At 47.4% G+C, this 21,168-nt stretch overlaps 1 protein-coding gene across 5 annotated transcripts; it reads left to right on the top strand.

Moving 5' to 3' along the window:
• The first annotated feature begins 419 nt into the window (after window positions 1-419).
• On the top strand, window positions 420-20,839 carry nfatc2a (nuclear factor of activated T cells 2a). Of its 5 annotated transcripts, none has more exons than XM_060047172.1 (11): window positions 2,065-2,518; window positions 3,025-4,018; window positions 4,281-4,449; window positions 6,882-7,084; window positions 7,214-7,386; window positions 9,165-9,305; window positions 11,432-11,487; window positions 11,622-11,754; window positions 12,069-12,863; window positions 13,406-13,486; window positions 18,889-20,839. In XM_060047172.1, exons 1-10 carry the CDS (start codon window positions 2,386-2,388, stop codon window positions 13,447-13,449), a joined length of 2,841 nt encoding a protein of 946 aa, XP_059903155.1. In that variant the 5' UTR covers window positions 2,065-2,385; the 3' UTR covers window positions 13,450-13,486; window positions 18,889-20,839. The 5 variants fall into 5 exon arrangements, with proteins under 5 accessions (XP_059903171.1, XP_059903155.1, XP_059903138.1 ...); XM_060047180.1 differs by having other exon boundaries at window positions 2,068-2,518; window positions 12,069-12,857; XM_060047188.1 differs by lacking the exons at window positions 2,065-2,518; window positions 13,406-13,486 and adding an exon at window positions 420-902.
• The last annotated feature ends 329 nt before the right edge of the window (window positions 20,840-21,168 follow it).

Below are 21,168 nucleotides of genomic sequence, written 5' to 3'. Positions count from 1 at the left end.
AATAACAAACATTCCATTCAAGGGATAAACAACAGTAAAGTTTCCATTGAATATAGTTATTAACAACATGGAAACAAGATGGCTAAGCAGGATTTAACCACCAAGTAGTCTGGCTTCATAATTCAGTGAAATAAAATAAACAGTTGGAAGCACAACATTTGGTCTAGCAAAGCATTAACGATGTTGAAAGACATACCACTGCAAACAGAGGACAGTCTTTAAACCGTGCAGCTCAATTGAATGTAATGTAGGCCTATAGGCTACCGTATCAAGGCACCGGGACTATTTTTTCGTATTTTTTCTCAGCCTACAGTATTTTTTTTATCCCTACAATGAAGTTCTTGTGCGCTACTGTCTGAGAGAAGCCGCAGAAATGCCTTGGCGCATGAGCCGGAGACGTCATGGATTCCTGAGTGTGGGCTTTGCAGGAAAGCCCTGAGTCTCCAACATGGACCGGCTCCAGGTTTCCATGGCAAAGCGCATAAACAGGAGGAAACACAGAGGGAATCCCGTTATTTTACAGCATTGGACCATTATAAACACCAAGAGCGGGGAAGGAAGCCGCTCTTGATACTCAAGTAATCCTTAGAGCTAGGAAAGGGACTTCATACCATAACCGCCTGCGATAGACGCCGATGCAGCTTCATACTTTTGACCATTATAAAGACAAGAGTTGCGTCTACAGCAGCCTAACTTTACAGCTCAATTTCCTGAACAAACCAAAGGAGTGTTTCACCTAGTTTTTTATTTTTTCCCAGACGAAGGAGGTCTGAACTGTTATGGTTACAAGAGGAAAATCATTTTTCAACTTTTTTTTTTAGGTTTTACAACTTTTTCCCGTCAAATGTTCAAGGAGGCTTGGAGACTGCCCCAGTACCACGCGATGAGGTCCATGGATCAAGGTATGGATGCCGCGCGTGGTGACGTGTGAATGATTATCTGGTAATCATTACATTTGATTTTTAACAGACTTCTTTTTTTAATGTATGATGTTCTTAAGTGTAACTATAACGTGTTTTCCTAAAAAGAAATACTTTAATCTTAAGAAAAATGCACTCATTTGCAGTGCACGAGCACAGTATTTCGGGCGGTAATATCCGCGCGCGCATGCCAACGGCGGCGGGCAGGGGCTCGCGGGGAGGAACGGGAAACACGTCGCCGTTTAAGGCTACAAATAACAGCTAACTACGTCACTACAACCGAAGTCTACAACCGAACACAACGCGGCCCTGATTTGATCATGGATACAAAAAAATAGAGATTATATTCGACAGGAAATTCTGGCGTACGTCACGTGTTTGTGTGTCGTTTTCGCAAACAGATTTACTACCGGGCAGAGAGGAGGCAAACATAAGCGAGATGATAAACCAGGGTTGCCCATTTATAAATAAAAAGGGGAGCAAATGATCTCATGGAATTATAATAACCTATAGCCACCGACTGCGTCTAGGGATCTGTACTGCATCTAGATTCATTTCGTTTTGATTAATGTATTTTTTAACCTATAGGCTGCATTGTATAGGTCTCAAAAACATCAGATGGACCTTGCCTATTTTGTTGACTGAGCATATTACCTCTTGGTCGGGGCTATTCCTGTGGACGCCCCTGTCAGGGCCCATGCGCTGGTACAGGCTGCTATCTATCAGCCTGGGTGGAAGGAGGGGAATAGCCGATCTTGATAGGCGTGATCCTTAAGGCATTTCAACTCATTAATTATGTCCAGTGCGTAAAAAATAGAGCGCATCTATCATTGCGCGCGCCGCGCACACGCACAAGCACACGCGCGAACGCACTATCCCCCCTACCTCTCTCTCTCTCACACACACACACACACACACACACACACACACACACACACACACACACACACACACACACACACACACACACACACACGCACACGCACGCACGCACACACACACTCATGCACAAACACACATGGTACATTTTTATAGGCCTACATCTATTGCGTAATTGCCACATGTCAAACACCCGGGGGCAGCAGTAAGTCAAAAGAGAAGCTGTCCATTCACTTAAAAGGTGCCTATGTTGAAGTCAAATTATAAAACAACTAACCCATTAAAACATTCACGAAATAAAGCCACGGTGATAAGAATATACACTCCAGCCTTCAACTTTTGACTAAAGTGAGAAAATGCAAGAAGGAAACTTTAGTGCTTTCTTCGCCCTGCTGTTCCTGAGCGCTGGCTGTTGCATCACTTGCTTCCATATTCAACTACAGCAACAAGTGAACAGGTTCCCCCTTCAATGCATCTCATCTCGATACCAGAGTCTCTCCCTCGTTCGTCGCATGGCCTCTGTTAGGGACGTCGCAAGTGTTATATTTTCTTATCGCCTGAACTGGGAAACCGCTAAATAAGACAAATGACATATTTTTACGACGAAACCGAGGCTGCGGAGGACCTGAGCAAAATGAACTACCCTGACGAGGATTTGCAGTTCGAATATTTGTTTGAATACGAACCTCCTAGTGACGATTTTGCAGGAGGAAAACAAGGTTGGTGTGGCTTTTGAAAGCGGGATGCCATGCCAAATAATCCCCATGCCTACTTAATGTCTTGCACAGGTTAATAAGGCTATTATTTAATAGAAATAGTATTTACATGTGAAAGTTAATTTGACATGTGTAATCCAAATATTACACATTTGATGATGTGTTTGTTTAAGTGTTGGCATCGCTGCCCTTTTTTTAATCGAGATTTTAGTCTACAACTCTTGTAATGTAGCCCCTAAGGGTTATTCTAGAAAGATTAATCTGTATATGTTGATCCCTCTTCGGTGCATCAAGTGGAATAACAATGTTGGAATCACAGCAATGATACTAATACTACTAGTAATAACAAAATCAATAAATGGACCAATACAAATGATGAACTGCTCATTACTGACTGCTGATAGTATGATGTGGTGACCATGATGTGATAATCAGTAAAATAGGCAAGTATTTTAAACTGTATCTTGCGTGTTGTTCACTCTGACTCTGTTCCCACTTATCCACCCCAGATGACCCGAACCTCACGGCCCAAAAGCTCCTCAGCCCAGAGTCTGAGCAGGCCTTCCCCCTGGAGGAAGCCCCCTACGGCATCAAGCCCTGCAGCCCGTCCTACGGGGGCCACGCCGTGCAGGTCCTCGCAGGCTACGACGCCCAGGAGCTCTCCCGGAGCTACCTGGACCACCACCAGCACCACCACCAGCGCCCCAGCGGCCTGGCTCTGAGCCCCCGCATCGAGATCACGCCCTCCCGCGAGCACTACAACCATGTCAGGGACTCCCTGCAGAACCACCCCCTGAACACCAGCCCCCGGCCCACGCTGACCGTGCCCGGCCACGAGAGCCAGTCCTACCGGGAGCCCCAGTGCCTGAGCCCCGCCAGCAGCAACTCCTCCACCAGCTGGCACTCGGAGAGCTACTCCCCCTTCGCGTCCCCCTGCGTGTCGCCGGGCAGCGGGCAGACCGCCGCCGACCTCTGCCCCCGCCTGCAGAGCATCCACGCCGGGGGCTCCCCGGGCACCTCCCCCCGCACCAGCCTGGCCGAGGACGGGGGCCCCGGGGGGCCCCGCTCGCCGTCCCCCAGGCCCGACTCACGCTCGGTGTCGCCGCAAGGGAAGCGCACCTACGACATGTGCCGCAACCAGGGTCTGATCCCGGGACACCGCTCCCGCAGCCCCTCCCCGTCGCACGCCGCTCACGAAGAGTACAACATCGGGGCCCACTACGGCCCCAACGCCCACCTCCACCAGCACCACCTCCACCACCACCACGGCAGCCCCATCGCCAACGTGGTGAACTGCTTCGCCCCCGGACAGCCCGGCCTGGTGCCCAGTAAGATCGTGAGGACGGCCAACCACAACCAGGTGTACACCCTGTACCCTGAGAACCACGTGGAGGGGAACTACCTGGTGTCCTGCGACCAGGACATGAAGTCCAGGCCCGGCTCGGAGCCCTTCTTCGTCATGCCGCCCATCTGGCCCAAACCTCTGGTGTCCAGCCTATGCAGGTACACAAGACAACCGCCGAATGAGGTGTCAACATCAACACCCATCCCCTGGTGGGACCGTGATCCGGTGTCTCACTTAGCAATTACAATATAAGGATCATGAATAAATTGTAAATATGCAGATATAATTACATCAGTGTACGTTATACGTATGTATGGGAGTATTACATCTGTGTATGTGTGTGTGTGCGCGTGTGTGTGCATGCATGTCATGCGTTAACGTCATCCCCTCCTTTGAGTGTCCTGGGTTGTCCCTCCGCAGCATCCCGCTGGCGTCCCTCCCTCCCCTGGAGTGGCCCATGCCCAACCACACGGAGCACTACGAGCTGCACATCGACGTGCAGCCCAAGCCCCATCACCGGGCCCACTACGAGACGGAGGGCAGCCGGGGGGCCGTCAAAGCCCCCACCGGCGGGCATCCCGTCGTCCAGGTGAGAACGCCGGCAACTACATGATTCTGGGATCGCGTGAATGAAAAAAAAACACAAACGGAATTTCCTTTTGTGTATCCTCTGTACGGCTTAGGAACCTCCTCATGTTACGCGTTATATCACCCGTGTGAGTGCGGATACAGGGGTCGCTGCTGGCGGTGTATTGGCAGCTCTGGGCGGTCTCCTCTCTCTCTCCCCTTGTGTGCCATGGTTTCCATGGGATGGTATTTCCTAGTCATTATGCAGCGGCTGCCGGGGCCTCTGTCTTGCAGACACGTGTTTGAGAATTGCTCCGCAGGTTACTTTGACCGCCTGTGTTTGGGCCCTCACACGCATAGACCATGTCAGGTGCATCATGTGACATGACCGGTCAATCGGGGTCCTTATTCAAAGCCAAATAAAATAGAGCTGAACAGCACACTCTCGAGGGTGGTGTTGTTGTTTTTAGGTTGACAATCTGACTTGAAATAGTATTTGTCGGCTTAAAACAATGCTGTCACCCTCCCTCAGTCTCATGGCTTCAAACCACAGACACACCCGTGTTCATAGGAGCCTTCCTCTACTATGCTAGGCACATCTCAACACTCAAGGCTAGAGTTGTTTACCATCGATGTTGATACGGATACTGCTTACTGTTGGACTTCATTTATGGTTTCACATCTGTTTTTTATTTATTTATTTTTTGTGTCTGTGTTACCATGACAACATCTTGCGGAGGCCTGCCTATTTGCGTGTGACGGAGGTCATTAGTTCCCTGTTTGAATTGGATTCCTTGTCTTGAATATAATGTGGGGTTAAAGGCAAAATAATTTTTATTTCTGACCCTCTATTAATACCCAACCTGACCTCAGTCTCGCCTGGTTTGTCAGGGCCATTCAGATAGACACGGTCTGGCTAGACATTACTAACCCCAACACACACACACACACACACACACACACACACACACACACACACACACACACACACACACACACACACACACACACACACACACACACACACACACACTCTTAAACTACTTTTTCCTCTTCCTTCATTCAACCCCCCCCTCCCTCCACCCCCATACCACCACCTCTCGAACCATCTTCTCTCTCTCTCTCTCTCTCTCTCTCTCTCTCTCTCTCTCTCTCTCTCTCTCTCTCTCTCTCTCTCTCTCTCTCTCTCTCTCTCTCTCTCTATATATATATATATATATATATATATATATATATATATATATATATATATATATATATATATATTTCCCATGCTTTCCCTCTAGCTCTCTCTTTCTTTCTTTCCCTCTCTCTCCCTGAGACTCCAATACTCCACTTTACTTTTCCTAGCCCTCTCCTGCTCATGACTCATCATCACTGCCCCCGGCGCCATGACAACCACCTGTTCACATGGCCCGTGGCGTGTTTACGGCGAACTTCCTCTACTTCAGTGGTTCTGCAGGCCATTTTGCCATAGTGTTTTTTCCCCCCCTTTTTTTTCTTCTAACTCCTTATTTGTCAGCTGGTCATGGTCGCTGCAATGTAAACATTATGGTTTGAGTGGAAGAGACAAACTTGCTATTTACTATAGTGTTTTAGAACAAAGATTAAGGTTAAGTTAAGAACAAATAATATAATTACATTTTTAAGTTTGATGATGAACACGGTTCAGTAACTTCACTGCCATTGTTTCCTTTTTTTTAAATCGTGTTCTAGATGCAGGTACGACTGCTGTGGTTTCTGCACATTTCCTCAGTCATTGGTCTCAGGTTTCGTGTCAGTGCCTCTCCCCCTCTTTCCCGCTCTCTCTCTCTCTTACTTGCTCATATGCAAAGTCACTGAACTTACTGAACACTGTACAAGCCCCAAAACCACAAACACATAAGCACACACACACACACACACACACACACACACACACACACACACACACACACACACACACACACACACACACACACACACACACACACACACACACTTACACACACGCCCACTTCAATTGCAGGTGCAATCCATTCACGGCTCTTGGTGTCTGCCGTGTGTTAACGTGTGTCCCTCCACAAAGCTTTTGTCAATCTGTCATTAACTTCAGGAGAGGGTGGTTCCCGTTTTCGATACTCAGTCCATGCATGCTATAACTGAAGGAAAAGACTATAAAAGCTATATCGCGATATAATAAGCTATGCTGCAGAATGTTATTTTTTTATTATTAGATGTTATTCTGAGCCCAATGAGGTTGCCTTAAATGTAATAACTTGTCAATAGTTCTGGCTTAATCAAGTTCACTTACTAACCACTCAACACTTTCCAAATAGTTTGAATAGACCACGAGAATAAGCAACAAAGGATTGCCTTCAGGAACTGAGAAACAGACAGCGAGCAGAGTGATTGTGTCTGCATTCGTGTGCAGAGCTGTCCCAGTAACCTACACTCCTCGTTTTGACTCAACAGCTGCACGGCTACAAAGGCAAGGAGCCCCTCGGCCTGCAGATCTTCATCGGCACAGCAGACGAGCGCATCCTGAAGCCGCATGCCTTCTACCAGGTCCACCGCATCACGGGCAAGACGGTCACCACCACCAGCCTAGAGAAGATAGTCAACGGCACCAAAGTCCTGGAGATCCCCCTGGAGCCAAAGAACAACATGAAAGCCATGTGAGCGTTTTCCTCATGCATAGCTTCAGAATTGCACCGAGATCCGAGCCTAGCATCCGGCCATCTGCATTTTTTTTTTTAACGGGACGTTATTTTGACATGACGTGTTTACGTTTTTTAATTTCACAGAATCGACTGCGCAGGAATTCTGAAGCTCAGGAACGCCGACATCGAACTGAGGAAGGGGGAGACGGACATCGGGCGGAAGAACACCCGCGTGCGCCTGGTGTTCCGAGTCCACATCCCTCAACCCGGAGGGCAGCACATCTCACTGCAGGCCGCCTCACATCCCATAGAGTGCTGTAAGCAAGACACGTCATATACATTACACACACACACGCACACACACATAGATTAGGACTGGCAGGGCTTTATGCTGAGGTTTTAAGGGCAAGGCATTGGTCAGGCTTCTTGCAAGCGTTTAAGGGCCTTTTGCATGTCCAGTGAGTTTGGAGAAATTCTGTTGCTGAGTAATATGTTTGGTGAGTTGGGGTTGTTGTGTCTTGATTGGCAGGCTGCAGTGTGCATGTCTGTATGATTCTATGTCTTTGTGTGTTTGTCTGTAGGTGAATGCATGGCTGTGAGCATGTTTGTGTGGATGTTTGTGTGTGTATGTGTGTGTGTGTGTGTGTGTGTGTGTGTGTGTGTGTGTGTGTGTGTGTGTGTGTGTGTGTGTGTGTGTGTGTGTGTGTGTGTGTGTGTGTGTGTTTGTGTGCTTGTGTGTGTGTGTGTGTGTGTCTGTGAGTGTGGGTGTCTGAGCGAGTGTTTTTGTGCATGTGTGCATGTCAGTGCATGTGTGTGTGTGTGTGTGTGAGTATGTGCGTGTGAGTGCTTGTGTGTGTGTGTGTGTGTGTGTGTGTTTCTGTGTGGGTGTGTGCAACATGTGCACATGCACATAGAAGCTCATCACCAAGCAGTCTGACTATGTGCACACGGATCACGTGTGCGTTTGATTCACCAAAGATCAGTGAGGAAGTACACACATGTTTATTAGGCACCTAATCAAAGACAAACAAGGCCCTTTATTAAGCCTTACGCCACTCGCTCGTCAACCAAACAATGCTCTGCACATCCACCGCACACTAAAGTCCTGGCGACAGAACATGGGCGAGGTAATTTCCCTCGGTAGATAGTGCAGCGCAGTCAGTTACCGCCGTCCTATCTCCCACCAGGATATTACCATCAGACGAACATCCGATCCAGTGCAGTCAGTAAAAATACAATCAAGCGTGAGCCTGCGTCGTGTGAACCTGCGTCGTGTGCAGCCTCACTCCCTGCAGCTCTTCTGCCGGGGCCGGGCCGATGAGCAAACGGAGAGACGATGGTCTCTCGTCATGTCCGCCTCGTTGTTTTGTTGACTCACACACGGTAGTAGGTCCAAACAAACCTGCGCAAAGGTCACACGAATGTTTGCCAACTCCTCAGCTCCCGCTCCAGTGGGTAACGAATGGCACCTGAGCTGACAAGTGATGCGAAGTGACAACACAAGCGGTGGTGTGTTTTTCGGATTTTATTATTCTGTTGCAGAGCAGGTGTACCGTGCGCTCGTCGAGCCAGAATAAGCATAAACATGATGCACAACTTTCTGTGTAGCTCAGGCTGCGTTGGTGTTGATTTTAAACGCTTCTGCCTGCAAGGAAGAGCTTTGATTGATTAGGAACAGCTCAACGATCCTCTATTGTTGTTAATTGACAACAATCTCCTTTCTGCATAGTTTATATTCAACATTTACCATTCCGTCGTTTTTAATCGCCTGGTTTCCCACCAGTGTGCGGAGGAAAACTGGTTGGGTGTCCTTTAGGCTACGCAGGGTGTGCGGTGACAATTTGTTGGATTGAGTCCATAATCCTGACAGGTTGCTAATATAATTGGTTCCATTTATGATTTGCTTTACAATTGATGAATTGTTCCGTGTAATGCATCTTGTTGATTCTAAAATAAGAATACTTATAACCTACATATAATCATGGTGATGTAATATTCTGGTAATAATGTGTGTGTCAGTCTTCAAAATCATGGCAGGGCCATAGACTGTCTCTTATTTCTTCTTCTACTGTGTCTCCCTCCTTTTCGGCTTCAGCCCAGCGCTCGGCCCATGAGCTCCCTCTAGTGGAGAAGCAGGATATGGACGGCTGCTCCGTCCTGGGGGGCCAGCAGATGATCCTGACGGGGCAGAACTTCAGCTCCGACTCCAGGGTGATCTTCATGGAGAAAACCCAAGGTGAGCAGTAGCATAGGGATCCCCTAACCACTTTAACGCTGCACGTCTTTATTCCCCCAACTTCGGGAAATCCTTCCCTTAGTGATTCACCTTCGGTTGCTATAAACCAAACTTTATATTGGTGAGCAGCGGCAGCGCGATGAGACCTTCTAAAAGCATATGGTGTCATGACTCACCGGCTCCAGGGCTGTCAGAGAGAATAGCCCTTGGCTCGTAAACATCGCTGGCTCTCGGAGTGCTACTGAGACTACAACGTCCCCCCCCCCTCACGTTTTTCCTGGGTTCCCTGCCATCGCACCACAACGCAGAGCAGATTAACACAGACAATTAAACACCGGTAGAGAATAAAATGACTGTGGGATTGCTATTGTTTTGGAGAGTCTGTGTATGACACATGCGCTCTGGACCAGGGCAGCTGTGAAGGCCCTTTGAATGGGAGACAGCTGCGCCCGGCTGGGGCTCCCCTGGCTCCGTGTTCAGGGGAAGGTTTACCCTCAGCCAAGCACAGCCTCCACAGCTCCCAGCAGCCCCTAACGGCTGGCTCCAACATCACCCCCCTCCCCCCCCGTCCGTCCCCCCGTCCCCCCACCACACACACACACACACACACACACACACACACACACACACACACACACACACACACACACACACACACACACACACACACACACACACACACACACACACACACACACACACACACACACACACACACACACACACACTCCACCACTCCACTCCATCCACCTAGTCCCCTCACAACCAGCTCCCGAGGGTATCCCATGGAGTCGAGTTGCAACCAAATGCACAACAAACACGGGCGCCAAGAAAGCATTGGTCATCAACTTCTGTTTTGGGAAAACTGAGCAAATTGATCATAAAAGTAGAAATAAGATGAAGGAGGGATTTTTTGGAATCCCCTTCATTTGCTTGCTGACTCATTTCAGTGTTTTTCAATTGGTTGTGCATAGTTTCCCACCTACCTTTCAAACTCTCAGCCATGTTGGACAGAGTGCTTCCCACTCACTTTGTCAGACTGTGCACTCTCAGCCATGTTGGACAGAGTGATTCCTACTCACTTTAACAGACTGTGCACTTTCAGCCTTGTTGGAGTAAGGGCTTCACAGCTAACTCTGTGCACTTTCAGTCCTGCTGTATGTCAAAGGCATTTGGAATTTACAAGCATTCTTTATATCTATATAGCTATATTGAAAAATATGTGAGGAAAACATTCATAAGAAATGGATGAACTAAAGTTAACCTGTTTTGCATATGTATTGTATGCAGTCCAACAGATATGCTTACAAAACACAATCTTACAGTTTTTCATTTGATTTCATATTCTACAGGCAGTTCATACATAATAGACCTATATTTTGACCCCTAGCCTGAACTCTCTTCCCTAAATGTAGCACTCTGTAGGTGGTAGAGCGCTACATTGCTATAAAGCAGAACTAAACTGTTGGGAAGTGAATTTGAAACTGAATTAAGGTTAACCTATCTGTTAACATCATCTCCAATCTGCTATCCCTTCAGCAGAAAGCAGTTGTTTCAAATCGCAAATGTTTACTATTTACTCACTATCTTACTTACCGTCTCAATACTGAAAACGGTTTGGTTGGCCACAGCCTGGTAACATATCTAGACATCAACTCTTCTGTTCAGTCATCTCCCCGCTACCCCATCCATCCAACCAATCGCCCATGTTCTGTACTCTACCGATATTAAGAACATGATACCCATAGACTCGGTGGCCGTGGGTCCACATGCAACATGCAAATGTTCTATGCTGCATGTGACGCGGTGCACTTCATGGTGTAAGAGGGAAGGGCCAGCCGGGGAGATCTCATCTGGCTTTACTCTAACAAAGAGTTGTCTGTGGCTGCGCCCACCGCCCTCACGCTGCCAACACACGGAAACGCGTCTTCTGAACAGGACGAACAAGACATCAATTCAATGGCCGCTAAGAGCGCTTTTTCTACAATTTTCAATTGCGAGTGAAGGTTCAATATAGAGTGTAGTGAAAAAAAAAAAAGGCTTTCTCTCTTTATTAATTTCATATTCAAATGATCATTGGTGCTCTGTGCTGACCTTCCCTGTCCCCTGTGTTCACCGTCCAACAGACGGCCAGCAGATATGGGAGATGGAGGCGACTGTAGACAAAGACAAGAGTCAGCCAGTAAGTGGAGAACCACCGTGTCCCTGTATATCTCACGTAGAAAGCCCTTCTCACTAACCCCACTGCACAGTTACGGTCTGATCCTAAAACGAGTGGACCATAAGCCCACTCCTCATGGCTCCCCTGTGCTGTAGAACCTGCTGTTTGTGGAGGTGCCTTCCTACCGGGAACTGTCCGTCTGCCACTCGGTCAAGGTCCACTTCTACGTCATCAACGGCAAGAGGAAGCGGAGCCAGCCGCAGCAGTTCACTTTCACCCCGTTGTCAGGTAACGGTTCAACGGAGACCACATTGAATCATTACCTGTAGCACACAAGCGTGACACGATAAACACACATTTAGAGTCTGCTCTTTGTCTGTACCGGGGCACGCTGTCCCCGGTCAATGTGTGTTAGCCTCACTAGTGTCACTTTATACTCTATACTAGACGTGGCAGACACTAAACAGGGTTACGAACGATGGCTGCATCTGTCCCCTGATGAAGCCCAATCCGCGGGTCTGCTTGCAAAGGGTCCGCCCTGTGGCTGTGTTCTCTGTCCATCCAATGACCACCGTGCCCCCCCCCCCACCCCCTTACCACAGTGCCCTCCATCAAGACGGAGCCCCAGGACGAGTACGAGGCGGCTCACATGGGCTTCGCCGTGCCCCAGATGCTGGGCCTGTCCCCCCACTCCTACTACCACAACGCCCGGGCCATCCTGCAGCCGGACAGCGGCCTGGTCTCCGGCCTGGCCTCCTGCCTGGAGGGGGGGCGGGCCCCCCAGGACCCCCGCTACCAGCAGCAGCAGCAGCTGCAGAGCCACGCCATCATCAACGCCGCCGGCCTGAGCAGCCCCGGCCTGTACCAGCAGATGCCCGAGCCGCACCGCTCTGTGCTGGTCCACGCCGGCTCTCCGTCCCAGCCCCTGGGGGGTCCCCACCTGGCGGCGGGCCAGCACCCGTCCATCATCCAGTTCTCCCCCAACGGCCCCCCCGCACACCACCACCTTCTGCTCCGAGGGGCGGGGGACCCCCCGCCCACCGCCGCCCCCCCCGCCGCCCCTCAGGCCGACAACAGCAGCAGCCAGCAGCCCGTCACCTACGGCGAGGACGGATACTCCCCCCAGTCCACGCCCGACACGCCCCCCCACACCCAGGGGGGGCCCGCGGCCGGCCAGCCGCAGCACTACGCCACGGTGATCCAGCCCCAGCCCCAGTACACGCAGAAGGCCCCCCCGCAGAAGGTCCGATCCCCCCCTACCCCCGGGGCCCCTGGCCCCGAGCAGGCGGGCCAGGAGGGACCCCAGGAGGGGGCCCCGGCCCTGGGGAACGGCCACCAGAGGAGGGTGGCGGTCAAGGAGGAGAACCTGGACCAGGCCTACCTCGATGACGGTGAGTGTAAGTCTGGGCCTCTCTACTTTGTGTGCATGGCGGCGTGTGACTCTCTGATGGTGTTGTCGTCGTCGTCGTCGTCGTCGTCGTCGTCGTCGTGCGCGCGTGTGCTACTGATGAGGTTAAGTGAGAGTAGGTGGAGGTTTTCTTTTTCTTCCTGCCCTTGCTTTCCGTCCGAGTGTCCAGGATTGATTATGGCCGCCGTCCGTCACTGTAGGGAAGCTATATGTTGCGATAGCGATGTCAACGGCGATTAGGGGACGAAGAACTGTCGAGGAAAGATGAAACATTTCCCCGAGAACAATTCAAGGATATTTACAATTTCGCTTCACCGCGTATCCTCGGTGTGGCCAATAGTGTCCCTCGGAAAAAAGAATAAAGAAAACAAACACCCAATCTTACATCTTTAAAACAATGTTTGCCGAGGGGGTTCGTGAGTCGCATGTTTCTACTTGTGCTTGTCAACCCCGTTGCCCTCTTGATAGAATTAATGTCAGGCCACGTTCAGCCGCAGTCAGGAGGTTGAATCTTTTCCTTGTTTTGCAAAGGTCCTCCCAACTACACCTTGTTACGCCCTAATGGCCCCTTCTGAGAGTCAATCGAGTCTCTCGTCCGCAACAGCCACATCGGTGAGTTTTTACAATTGATGAGTTGCAGGTTTTTCCCCCATAATTTGTCAGTTCACGGGTGAACTCCCCACCCCCGTACATGTTGGCTTGTCTCAAAAATGGGGGGGTTGGGAGGAGGGGGTGGGGGACGTTTTAGAACATTGTCAAAACATACAGCCCCTGTCTCTTGAAATATGATGTGAAAGAAGAGACACACGAAAAACAAGACAACGACAAAAAAATAAGAAAGGAGGTGTCAGTTCTCCTGATGGCCTGGATGTGTTGACACTGTTATTAACTGAAAAACAACTTCCATGGCAACCATTGTCACACAGTGGAACCGGGCTGCCTGGGAGAGCTGGGGAAAGCCTCTGTGTTTGTTGTAGTTGGCCGGGGCTCCCTTTGGCCCCGCGCCACCCAGTTCTGCGGGGGAACCCAACAGAGGATTAGCTTTTTTTTCCGACCATGGGATTCTGCCAATCTGGCACTAGAAATTCCCATTTGCAGCTGCGCCCCTCCAGAAAAACCCAGCCTGATCCCTGTAAGATAGCGGGGAGGAGGGTGGAGCGGGCGGTCCGCAGGAAAAGGGAAGGGTGGTGTGTGGTGGTGGGAGGGGGGGGGGGGGGGTGGGCTGGAGAGGAGGGGGCCAGTGGAAAAAATGAAACGAAGAAAAGAGGCCAGCAATGGAATTTGTGTTTTTTGGATCTGGTAGATGCAGGGTTTCCCTACACGGTAAACAGCAACAGGGTTTTGGGGCTGGGTGAATTCACACAGGGTTGTTTTCGGAGCGGGCAGGGCTCGGTCCAGGCATGTCGGGTCAGGGGGAGACACACTGATCACAGGGTGATGGCCAGGCCACATTATCCCCTCCTGGTTGCTGCCTGATGTGGCTGTTCTCCTCCATTCCCCGTTTTAAACCCAGCAGCTTTGCATAAAACGGTAAAGACGCTTTGGTTTAGCAGGGTGGTTCCTCTCTTTGAGGGCGTGGTGGGATTTAAAGCATGACATGCAGATGTCAGGTACACCAACCCCCCACCCCCATGGAATACATCTGATATTTCAACCCATTGTGTAGGTTGCATACAATACAGAGCAGAACCGAAGCAGGTGTAGGCTGGGGGGGTGGTGGTCGGGGGGGAAATCCAATACACTTCACGCCGCAGAGAGAGATTGCCTGTGTGTGTGTGATTGGATCGATCTTAAATCGAGGGCCTATCAGTGTACATGCATTTAAGTGAACCGTGTCAGCTGTCAGCTGGCAGGCGAAGCAGGCCTAAAGTTTTCCACCAGAAGTAGCTTGGAAGTCTTTTAACTTCATAAGGATTTAAACGTGGAGCAGATCTATGTTGAAATTTAGAAAACACACACCTCTTCATCATGAAATGAAAACCATATATCGTGCCGTTGCTGACTGATACTGAAACACTTTTAGCCTCAAAAAACAAATGAGGGGCTGCCCCTTAATGTCCTGCATATTTAGAGGAAAGCACACATGATATTTTGCAGAAAATTAGAGTTATTTTTTCTCTCTTCCTTTCACTCGTTGGAAATGAGGGAAACGATACCGGCGTCATTTCCCTTGAGGGGGTTGTCCGTCACGTGTCTAAGTTGTACATTTGCTTCATGATATGTCGTGCCCTTTACTTCTAGGTCAAAACAACTTCACAAACACTGATTCCTACCCCACACATAGGCTTGTTACCACGTCCATCTAATTTTTCCCACGACTGCAAAAGTGCCAAGTTTAAGCAAAAACTGCAAATGATCGTTTCCATTCCGGTCAAATTCTCCCGGGTTCGTCGGTTGTTCTGAATCGGTTAAATACCTCAGTAAGTCATTGGGGCTTTTTCCGAACATGTTTTCTGTCAACGTTCACGCGGCTGGCTGAGGAATCACAAAGACCATTGTGTTGGTTTCCCTCTGAAGGCCAGGCGAGGCCCAGGCTGAGGCTGTGGCCCACTGGCTGCTGTCCGCTGCCTGTTCAGCAGGAGAGGGAGCGCCATGGGGCCCGGCCTGCACGACCTCCTAGGGCCCAGCTGGGTGGTGGAGGGGGGGAGGCGAGGGTGCTGGTGGTGGTGGTGGTGGTGGTGGTGGTGGAATAACGCCCAGAGGCAGTGGAGCAGGTGAAAAATGTTCCAACAGGTGGAGAGATAAAGCACACGGAGAGAGCATGGCGGACAAGCATTAGTTTCACTTCACTTCCACCCCATCGGAGAGGGAGGACCAACGATACATGCCATGGTTTCAGCTTCCCTCCACCTCTTAGACTTATAAGTGTGTTTGTTTTGTTGTCTACTTGTGTTGGAGGAGGAGTTAGCTGTTGGTCCATCTTAACTAGATCATCCTTTATCCACTCCCTCAAGGTTGGCTTGCCTTCCTCTCAAGGTTACCAAGACAACCTCTAAGCAGCCATGCTCAGTGGCTCTGTGTTCCAGCCCCAAACTGCCGTCGAAATGTCTTGTGAGCCCCTTTGAAGCAGTTATTATTATGATGACTCATCGGCCCTATGACCCAGTGGCATTATACTACCGTCCATTTCATTGAAATACATTTTTACAACAACAAACAATAACATCCCAGCGGTTGAGTTGCACTCACGTCAACTCGATGGCGGTATTAATAAACCAACATGTTGTAACTTTTTTGCACCCATCCATGGGTGGATGGATTAATTCTCATAACACAGATCATTTCAAACCCTTTTAACCCAAAGTGATGGTGTGGTGGTATAATCCAGTGAAAGAGTGTAGCTTTAAAGTTAAACATACTGCTGTATGTACAGTATTCATGAGCTGGCTGCTAGGTGTGTGTGTGTGTGTGTGTGTGTGTGTGTGTGTGTGTGTGTGTGTGTGTGTGTGTGTGTGTGTGTGTGTGTGTGTGTGTGTGTGTGTGTGTGTGTGTGTGTGTGTGTGTGTGTGTGTGTGTGTGTGTGTGTGTGTGTGTGTGTTGTACTGCACATACAGATGGGTTTCTGCTCCCTCCACACACCACTGACCCACTCTTTGTCACTCTTCGTTTGGCGGTGGCGGCGGCGTGCCCGTCTCTCTTGAGTCTCGTTTGGGGGCAGCACAGGGATCCCCTCTGTACTCCTACGCCGGTGAACCAGTCGGTAAACAGTCCAGACAGACACTCACCTATTGTGCAGGCGCAGGAGTCCCTGAGTGCTCCTCACGCCAGCCTCGGCCCGGCCGTTCCCCGTGCCAACCCTTCATTAGGCTCAGCAAAGCCCTTCTTGTGTGTATTTGACCGCCTGTGGCTCTCCCTCACTCGCATCCCCCCCCCCCCTCTCTCTCTCTGGCTGGCTGTCTCTCTCTCTCTCTGGCTATCTCTTTCTTTCTCTCTCTCTGGCTATCTCTTTCTTTCTCTCTCTCTGGCTGTCTCTCTCTCTCTCTCTCTCTCTCTCTCTCTCTCTCTCTCTCTCTCTCTCTCTCTCTCTCTCTCTCTCTCTCTCTCTCTCTCTCTCTCTCTCGCTCTGTCTCTCTCACTCTCTCTTGCTGTCTCTCGCTCTGTCTCTCTCACTCTCTCTTGCTGTCTCTCTCTCTCTCTCTCTCTCTCTCTCTCTCTCTCTCTCTCTCTCTCTCTCTCTCGCTCTGTCTCTCTCACTCTCTCTTGCTGTCTCTCTCTCTCTCTCTCTCTCTCTCTCTCTCTCTCACTCTCTCTTGCTGTCTCTCTCTCTCTCTCTCTCTCTCTCTCTCTCTCTCTCTCTCTCTCTCTCTCTCTCCTCTGGGTGTGTCTCTCTCTTTCCTCTGGCTGTCTCACCCTCTCTCTCTCTCTCTCTCTCTCTCTCTCTCTCTCTCTCTCTCTGCCTGTTTTTTTATGCTCAGGAAAACACCCTCAGGCCCCACTAGGCGAGATGAAAGTGTCTTCGAGGCGTGAGGTGTCAAAGGGAATTCCACCGCAGACTTAAACAAACAGGAGCCCAGCCGTGTTGGTTACTATACGTCTGCAGGGCATCCACGCTCCCGTTTGGTTTCAGAGAAGCAGTCCTGGCTATCCATTGGGCTCAGTGTGGGGGTTACTGTACTGGCTTTCCTCTCACAGCGGCTGCAGATGTTCAATGACCGCATGCTTTGGGGAAGTTGAAACTGGGTTATTGTTTGCTCAAAATCACAAGACTAGATTGAATGTTACTCAAGTGTAAAAAGGTTAAGAGGGAAGAGGAAGTAGAATAAGAGGAAGAGAGCATCACTTTCTAAATAAAGCCAAACGGAACAAAAGAAACAACACAGCTTCACATCATGCAGCTGATTTATGGCCACGTTTGGGTCAGCTCAGGCATCATATTTTCTCGTTTCAACCGCGTTTCATTCTTAAATGCAATCGGGCTGCCAAAAAAAAAGGTTTGTTTTTTTGGTCAAGGTTACCAGGACAACTTCTAAGCAGCCATGCTCAGTGGCTCTGTGTTCCAGGCCCAAGCTGCAGTCAGAATGTCTTGTGAGCCCCTTTGAAGCCGTTATTATTTTGATGACTCACCAGCCCTAATGACCCAGTAGTATAATACTCCATAGTAGCAACGACTATACGGCCACACTGTGCTACAGAGAGAGTTAGTGTGCACGTGTGTTTGGGTGTTAGCGTGTATGTTTTAATGCTCGCTCACAAACACGTGCTCCGCGGGGGACTGACAAAGAGCAGAGAACAACACTCTGTGGTGCTCTGCTCAACATATACTATGCTGTTGTGTTGAATGTGGCCTTTCTGGTAGGACAACATATGTTCCATTCCTCACAGTTGTCGGTAGGCTATTTGACCGTGATCAAACCACAAGCATCCAGACTCTACGTCTCGCCTGTTGACAGGAGAAGGCAGCCACTTTGTTCGTGGTGTTAGAATTCTTTGGGATATTAGTTTATTTAATTGTTTTTGCAGATGGATGAGCTACTATGTTTTGTTTGGGCAAAGTTATTCTTGTTTTTTACTGGGTCAGGGTTTTGGTTATGGTTAGGGGTTGCAAACTGACCTAGGGTTAGGGTTACCTAACTTACCTAGCTAACCTTTGTAAATGTGAAACCTTGAGACTCAATTCTCTGTCGTGGCAACTGGCTCTATTATTCGTCTTTCAAGATTTAAAGAGTGAACATTTCCTGTTCAACTCGCTCACCTTTACTCACTCCACCGCATGAAGAGAGACACCTAAGTGTTGCCTATGTGTGCAAAACAGGAAACGGATAGAGATTATTATCATTCTCTTGACGACACAAGAAAAACTGTCACGGGATACATGGACATCTTTCATGTGTTTTCCTGTTAATAATAGCTTCACTCTTGTTCTCATTCACTTTCACAGTTATATTGTTTATGATCTTATTACAACATGAGCTAAAGTGTGTTTGGCTTTGTACGCTATGCCTTGTCCTCTTACTTTCTAACATCCTCTTTTCTTGTTTTCTTCTGCTTTTCTCTCTCTCTCTCTCTCTCTACAGTCAATGAAATCATAAGGAAGGATCTGACTGCTGTCCAGGCCAGAGGGCAGACATAGAGGAAAAACCTGCAGGACACGACATCATGTCAACTTCGTCACAGCTATAGCCCTACCCCGCAACTCCTCTTCCTCATCCTCTTTATCCATAGAGATGTCCGTTTACAGCCGTTATATTAGAGTCATCTTTTAGTATTTCATGACTGTAAAGTCTTTACTTAAATGTGGAAAACAATCAAAATAATGTGCTTAAATCAATGTTTTTTAAGCGAAACATCTTCTTTTTATTAAAAAAAGATTAATAAAGAGAGGGTCGATAACTAAAATACATTCACATGCTGGAAAACTGTTAATACCTTTTGACTATTGGAGCTACTTTTTTGAATATATACTCAAAAGTCAAAATGTCTACAGATGTACAACAGCAGATTGTATGTACTTTAATCATCTCATTTTAGGTTCAGTTGTGTATGAAGTATGTGGAGAGAAAAACACACTACCTTATTATTTTAGTGACTTAACTAAAATAAAAAACAATATTTGGCACCTCCTAAAATGCACTGTTTTGCCAAAACTTGTAAACATTTCTTTGATGTGAATAGTGCCTTTAATTCTGTGGCTTAAATGATTGATTAAAATTATGAAAATGATCATATGTGCAGCAGTTTATTAAAAGCCATACGTTAAAGGCTTTATAGTGTAAAGTATTGTCCAAGTCCAATATTCCAAATTATTGGGGATGCCAAATGCAGCAGGCAAACACAGATTTGAAATCTGGTTGCTTGTCTTTCTCTTAAATACCTTTTCTATTTGTATTTCTCATAATTGTATTGTAATTATATCTGTGTTCGTATTTCAATTCACAGAGAATATATCCAGTGCCTTTTTTTATGTAAGATGTTTTGTACAGTGCTTGCAGAAGTCTGAGAGCATTTATACAGGCAGCCCTTGTATTCAAAGACATCAACAGACTTGTCCTGTCCCTTCATGTGTTATGCACTAGTGTGCCTTCAGTGCCTTGCATTTTTAAGGTAAGCCCCCATTTTTAAAAAATAATACAGAAAATACATTATTATTATGACTATTTTTGTATTAAATTATTATGTCAAATATTTTTTATTTTGTCTTAACAAAGTTTTATTTCATACAAATATAGTTTAAAATAGTGGTTGAAAAGAGTGCCTTTGTCTTTTAAGTGCCATTAATCCGACTTAAAATATGACCAATGAAGTGCAATTAAAGCTATTTGTTTTAAAGGCAACCATTGGCCAGAAAATGGTTGTCTAATGTTTAATATTGGATATCATATGGGTATTTTGCAGGAGTGAGATTTGATAAAAACAGTTACATAAAATGTTTTCTCTAATGAGCCATTCTCTCCATGTACAAAGAGTTTCTGAATGTAAACTTTATATTTGTTTCTGTAAATATAAAATGCAAAGTATACCCTGTTTGTCCAAGAATTAATTAATTCAAAGGTTAAAGAAGGAATGTAAAGTACATTTTCTCTCTTTTTTATGTTCTTCATGAGTTACATTCTTTCTTTTATCAATCCATTAGTTTTCAAGTATACACAAAGTTTGTGATTGATTTGCACGTTTTACTACAAAGAACACTTATGGTATATTGCACTGTAAGTATTACTTTGCGTTACTATGAGGAAATATTCAATTTTTATTTTAATTTGCAAAAATCGAGAATCAATGATTGTTTTTACAAAGGGAATTATTATAGGCATATTTCTACTGCCGATAGTGTTTAATTATTTTGCTTTCTGAATATTTTACTATCATTGTTACAAAAAGTTTGTTCCATCATTGATAACATGATTTTCCCTCATATTTTTTTTTTATAATTTGTTCTATTATGAATGTATCAAACTGTATGTTTAAAACAATTTGTTTCATCTTATTTTTATATCCTTAAAAGTAGCAATAAATAATAACCATAGACGATTCGCTTGTGTTGTTTGTTATGTTTTCACTTAAATCAACCGAGTTCTTTAAATCATCAAAGATTTTGTTTGTTAACATCCTATTAAACATGAGTTTGGCTTAGGGTAAGTTTGTTTAACCAAAATCATTAGATAAGACACAAATATTGACCTACATCGAGTATTAAAGCTACTAACTCTCAAGAACAGACATATTCCAACCATATCTAATATAGAAATAGACAAACAGAAAAAAATGATATGTACATTTGATGTTAGAGATTATTTACAACATTAAAGGGTCACCTGTTCTTTAAAGGTGCGGTATGCGGGATTAAGTGGCATCTAGTG

This window comes from Gadus macrocephalus, chromosome 1, assembly GCF_031168955.1.
Source record: "Gadus macrocephalus chromosome 1, ASM3116895v1".
Lineage (NCBI taxonomy): Eukaryota > Metazoa > Chordata > Actinopteri > Gadiformes > Gadidae > Gadus > Gadus macrocephalus.
This window is presented reverse-complemented; position numbering and strand designations above follow the sequence as displayed.

Excerpts from the sequence above, each read along its gene's own strand:
- nfatc2a (XM_060047155.1), top strand. The coding sequence starts at position 2,386 with ATGACATATTTTTACGACGAAACCGAGGCTGCGGAGGACCTGAGCAAA. Across the intron at positions 2,519-3,024 it reads TTTTGCAGGAGGAAAACAAG|ATGACCCGAACCTCACGGCC; the intron begins GTTGGTGTGGCT and ends TATCCACCCCAG. Across the intron at positions 11,755-12,068 it reads CACTTTCACCCCGTTGTCAG|TGCCCTCCATCAAGACGGAG; the intron begins GTAACGGTTCAA and ends CCCTTACCACAG.